General features: G+C 29.6%; 1 protein-coding gene across 1 annotated transcript; it reads right to left on the reverse strand.

The window, feature by feature from the left end:
* Positions 1-2,115: 2,115 nt before the first annotated feature.
* LOC145112164 (uncharacterized) lies at positions 2,116-2,805 on the reverse strand. The gene has a single exon (XM_079048374.1). The coding sequence runs from the start codon at positions 2,803-2,805 to the stop codon at positions 2,116-2,118; it is 690 nt and encodes a 229-aa protein (XP_078904500.1).
* Between the last annotated feature and the right edge of the window lie 3,491 nt (positions 2,806-6,296).

Below are 6,296 nucleotides of genomic sequence, written 5' to 3' on the forward strand. Positions count from 1 at the left end.
GATTGGATCTTGAGGACTTACAAAAGTCTACAAAACATGCACAAGAAAGATATGGAGAGTTGCTTGCTGAAACAAAGCGTAAGAGTGCATTCTTTTTTCTTCAAAACACCACCAAATACACAAAAACACAAAGGTTAGCAATGGAGGTTAGGGATTTCTCTTAGAGGCTGAGGAAAAGTGATTGAGGCTGAGGGTAGGCAACCCTAGCCATCACATTCCCTTAAATAGGGGCTCAAACCCCAAATTAGGGCTTACCATTAAACAACGGCCACGCCGTGGCGAATGGATGCGACGTCGTGGCGCTAGCTTAGAGCCCACGAAAATTTGGCCTTGGCCACGCCGTGGGACTCCACCACCACGAGAAATCCAACATCAAACATATTAAATTACTTAAAAGAAACATACTCGAAACTTGGCGTTACACATTAGGAGATCGTTTCCCTAGTTAATCGCTTTATAACGAGTTGACTACGTCGACATTTCACGTTTGAAGGCGATCATCAATCATATCATGTAATTTTTGGAAGTCCAAACCAACGAATTCTTTATTTTGGAAAATTTTGCGAGGAATTCAGGAGTACGTCTAAGGTAGAAAACGAAGTTCTACAAGAAATATCGATACGTGAGAAGGGCAAGGTTCGATTGTACACACGCGTATTCGCAACATGTTTCCATATAATGTAATCATACTCTGATATATTTCACTAAATAAAAATGAAAACTTTGGGTTGAAAATCAGGACGTTACAAAGACACCCCTAAGGGGTTATGGGTTGGTGATTACTTGCATCATCTTGCTAGCTAAGGTCATTCGATGCTTCCTTACTTATGTCATATTGAAGGTATGGGTCCAAAACTAGTAAAAGAGATATTCCAAGTATAAAAGGGAAGAAATGTGGCTTTCTTTTGTTTTCTTCTTTCTCTCATAAAATCATCCCATTCTCTCTCCCTCTCCCTCTCTCTCCCCCCTCTTTCTTTCTTTCTTTCTTTCTCTCTCTCTCTCTCTCTCTCTCTATATATATATATATATATATATATATATATATATATATATATATATATCAAGCTCTTAAAGTGTTAAGGCAAATAAGAAGAGTCCGCACTCTATTTTAAGACAAAAGATTGGCTTTTGTTTTAGTCTTTAGAGTTTTTGTTTACAAAAAGGGCTAGCATCCATGTCAAGTTAATCTATTGGCGGTGTTTCTACTTAGATGGAGCTCTACATCTACATTCTTCATCAACTTTTAACCTCCCGAGAAGAATCAAAGTCTTCAAAGGTTGTAGTTCTTTTTCTTCTATGGTTGTTTTATTTTTTTCCCCATAATTTGCAAAATGATCCTTGGTGGGTTAAAATAGTTTTAAATTTATTCATTTCAGGGCCAGCTCAACCAGTTTGGGGGCTCTAAGCGAACCAAAAATTTGGGGCCCTTTTACATTTATTATACTTAATGTTATAAACCCTCCTCCTTTATTCGGGCTTGTGACCGGCAATAATAAACTAAAAAGTTTACAAATGGCGGAGTTAAATTTTTTTTATGTATATGTTTTTTGTGAATATATTTTATGACATAAAGTTAATTTTTCTAGCATTTTTAGATGCAAATTCTTTCATGAAATTTTCATAATCAATTTCTTTTACTAATTGTTTTTCAATTGACAAAATAGCTAATCCATTTCATATTTCTTGTGACATTGTAGATCTTAAATAAAATTTTAACAGTTTTAATTTAGAAAAACTTCTTTCTGCAGAGGCAACGGTTACATGAATAGTTAACATAATCATATAGACAACATATGCATTTGGAAAAGAACTAAACTTTTTAATGTAATTAAGTATATTAATAATTGTATCACGTTCTAAATGTACAATATGTCTTAAAAGTTTTAGTTCATGAAATAAATCTAAACCATCAATATCTAAGCTATCATCATGCTTTAAAGATTTTTCAAGATTTAAACAATGTTCTTTTAAAGTATTTTCATCAAATGATTTTAATTTTTCTATACTAAATAGAAAACCAAAAATAATTTTGAACTCGTTAAATTGATCAAATCTACTTTTAAGTGAAGTAATGACTTTATCTACTATATAAAAAAAGTAATCAGTTTTAAATAACTAAACAGGAGTTTTAATAGTTTCATTAGCAACATTTTCATCATATCGCCTATTTCTTTGAATGATACGTTTTTCACGAAATTCAGGTTTTACGTTCATTTCTAAAGCCAATTCTTTTGCATAATATAAAGCCTTTTCAAATCCGTTTTCTCTATATTCTTCAAAGAAACACAAAAGTCTATTTAGTTGATCTATAGCATCATCGATACACATATCATTTGATTGCAAGCTTTTACTAACAGTGTTAATAGCAAACAAAACATCATACCAAACAATCATTCCCGATAAAAATTCATAGTTTTCAAGTTCATATGTTGCTAAACATTTAGCCTCACTTTTAATTTTTGGATCTCCACAATGTTTGGATAATTGTAAAAGTGATTTTCTTAATTGTGGTGCTTGAAATCTAATTGCTTTTACACTTTCTATCCTAATTTCCCAAAGAGTTTGAGATAATGATTTAAGTGTTAGGTTTGATATATTATCTTGTAATATTTTCCACCTTTGAGTTGATGAAGCAAATATCGAATACATACGTTGTATAACTCCAAAAAATTCACTAGCTTTATCACACGAATTAGCCATATCACAAATTACTAAATTTAAACTATGACAACCACAAGGAGTGTAGAATGCTCTAGGGTTAATATCTAACAATCGTTTCTGTACACCTTGATGTTTTCCTTTCATATTTGATCATTTGTCATAATCTTGATCCCTAACATCATTTATATCTAGTCCTATATTTTTAATTTCATCAACTATTACATCATATAAGCCTTTACCGGTTGTATTATCTACAATTAAAAATCTTAGAAAGTACTCCTTAACTTCAATTGGAGTTGTTGAAAGATCTAAACATCGTAAGATAATTGACATTTATTCTTTATGACTTGTATCGGGAGTATAATCAAGTATTATTGAAAAGTATTTAGCATCTTTTACTTTTTTAATAATTTTATTTTTAACTTCTTCTCCTAATAAACTAATAAGTTCATTTTGCATATTGTGTCCAAGATAATGATTATGAATTTCTTTGTCATTAATTCTCCTAATATGTTCTTGCATAATAAGATCAAATTCCGCAATCATTTCAATTATAGTTAAAAAGTTACCATTATTTTCTTGATAAATCTTTTCATTTGTTCCACGAAATGCTAAATTGTTTCTTCCTAAAGTTTTTACTACAGCAATGAATTTTATTAAAACATTTTTCCAATGTTTTTTTCTTTATTTATTTGTTCTTGGATTTGTTTGTCAATTGTTTTATTATTTGCTAATCTAGTTTCTAATTCAATCCATGACCTCATATTAAGAATGCGTCCGTTACTTGATTTGTCTTTTTAGTATACTAGAAATATTGTTCCAATCATTATTACCTTTATGTGCAAATGAACATGTAGTTGTATTCATATTAAATAATTTACAACAAAAACAAAAAACTATATCTACATCCATGGAATAAACCAACCATGTTCGTTCGTATTTTTCTCAATTTGGTATTTTTTTCATATAAAGAGATGTACTAAAGCTTCTTAAATGTTGATCTCTTGGAAATTTAAAATCATAAATCTTAATAGGACCTTTTCTACTATTAAATCTCTTAAATTGGTACTAATATTATTTCATCTACTTGGATCATATATGTTTTAAGGCATGTTATCATTTTTAATATTTGTTTGTTCGTTATCATTTTTAATATTAGTTTCTTCGTTATCATTTTCACTATTAGTTTGTTCGTTATCAATATCAATATTAGTTTGTTCATTATCATTTTCACTACTAGTTTGGTCGTTACTTTCACTATTAGTTTGTTCGTTATCAATATCAATATTACTTTGTTCATTATCATTCTCGATATTAGTTTGTTCATGATCATTATTATCAACATTAGTTTGTTCTTGTTCATTATCAACATTTTTGTTTGATGTTAAAAATTTTAAAAATGATCATTTTTGTGATTAAATAAAAGCTTCTTGTTGTATTTTCCTTTTCCTTTTTAAAGCCGTTGATTCATAATTTCTCTTTGACATTATTATTAAGTATTTTATTAAAAATAACAATGAACAATCACCAAGACAACTACTATAAGTATAGAAGATATGGATTAGAATTATACTGCCCCTGAGATAATGGAAATCTCAAATCTGGAAAACTAAAAACTCAAATTCGTTCCAACCTGATTCACTGGTTGTATGTTTTGTAATCTGTTGTAATCAATGAACAATTGAATAAAAAATTAGATAACTGAACAAATAAGAAATTGAAATCTAAAAAAATATTAACTAATAAGTAATAACTATTAACCCTAATTATCTTTAAAATAAATATATATATAAGGGCTCAAAGTATGAGCTTTGGTTATAACATTACAGTCACAAGAACACACAATCCATTAGCTAATGAATTGTTATCAACATGTTTATTTAACTCTTCTCATAATTAAAAAAATGAAAAATAACTTATAATACAAACTAAAATTCAAGGTTCATTGAATCATTGTTTATGACCATTATTATTGATTCCGTATAAACTTTGCTTACTAGTTTAAAGTCTTGCAACTTTTGGCTAACTTTTGGTAATTTGGTGTACACAATTTTTATGAATCTAATATAATTTCTAAAGTAACTTGTTGATCCAATAATCAATATGCAAAGTCAGTGAAATTTGAAAACAATTTCATGACATTTTACTACAAGTCTACAATACAATCATATGACATAGAAACAAGTTAACAAGATTAGAAGAAGAACAGATGGATCATGGAACTTAGAAGAAGACGTATATTACCGTTTATGGAGATTGGAGAAGGCTTCAATGGAGAATGAAGAAGCCGAAGAACAGATGGAACTTTCAACTTGGAAGCCTTGTGCTGTGCCATGAATCAGAAATTAGAAGAAGATCAAGCGGAACGATGAGGCGAACACAGAATGATAGAATCCATATAGAGGAAGAAGAAGTGTCGTTTTTTTTTCCAGCCGTTTAACGCCTTAGGGATAGACTACATGGACTTCTTGGTTTGTGGGGCGCTCTAAATGTGGGGGCCCTAAGCCCAACCTTTGTTTTAAAGTGAATAAGACTGGTCCTGATTAATTTTAAAATCATTTCGTTGCTAAACTCGTAGTTTAGTATATACTATTTTTGAATAAAACCCAACATGAGTAACATAATGTTTTATGTTTACAACAGCAACACAAGAAATCATAAGAACGTGAAAAAGACAAAGGTAGAAATAGACAATCGAGCTTTTACATGAAGGTCAGAAGATTTCCATTTTTGATACACATTTGATGAAATATATATTTTTTTGTGTATAATTATAATTTACTTGTAGTTTATTTCGATTTAGGCAATTTATTAAGAGTAGGATTATTACTTATGAAAAAAAATATCAAAAGTAAGATTTTATTTTAAGTAATTTATTTATATAAAATGAAAGTTTTTTTAGATATATATATATATATATATATATATATATATATATATATTAATATTAATATTAGTTATATCTCCTAGATTTATGAATCTAGTTTTCAAAATATTTGATTGTACCATACAAAAGAAATTAACGACGCAGTTTGTTATGCGTTTGTCTTTTTGTTCTATTGTGATAAGTAAGATGTTTTCATTGTATTATTCAAAAAAAGAATGTTGTTGAATATTAGTCATGTACAAGGTTCTAAATAACGTAAGGCGTGACTTGACGGCAATGTCAAGCCTCAAGCTTTTCCGAGCCTTGGCGAGCCACGTCGTTTGTAAGGCGTGACTTAAGGCGGCAATTTTGTATATAATTCATATTTTTATATGTATTTTCTACTATTATTCATTATTATACACATATATGAGTCAAGACGGCGTTTTGGTAAAGCTTGGCGGCACATACAAGCCTTGGAGCCATGACGAGCTTTTTAGAACCTTGGTCATGTATGAGTTTCATCTTCAATTGTTTTAAAAAAAAAATTTCTTTTTAAAACATAACAAAATCGACATTTAAGGAGTGCCAATTGATTTTTATTTTTTTATTTTTTTATTTTTTTATTTTTTAAATTTGATTTGATTTTGGACAAAAGTCCAAAGTCCAAACACACCAAACCACAATCAGTCAATCAGCCTTGATTGCGATTTGCGAGGGATGATTTAGTAACTTCCCACGATCAAAAACCGCTTGTATTTTTCACTCA

The sequence above is a fragment of the Lactuca virosa genome, chromosome 1 (genome assembly GCF_052849685.1).
Source record: "Lactuca virosa cultivar CGN04683 chromosome 1, Lactuca_virosa_CGN04683_v6, whole genome shotgun sequence".
Taxonomy (NCBI): domain Eukaryota; kingdom Viridiplantae; phylum Streptophyta; class Magnoliopsida; order Asterales; family Asteraceae; genus Lactuca; species Lactuca virosa.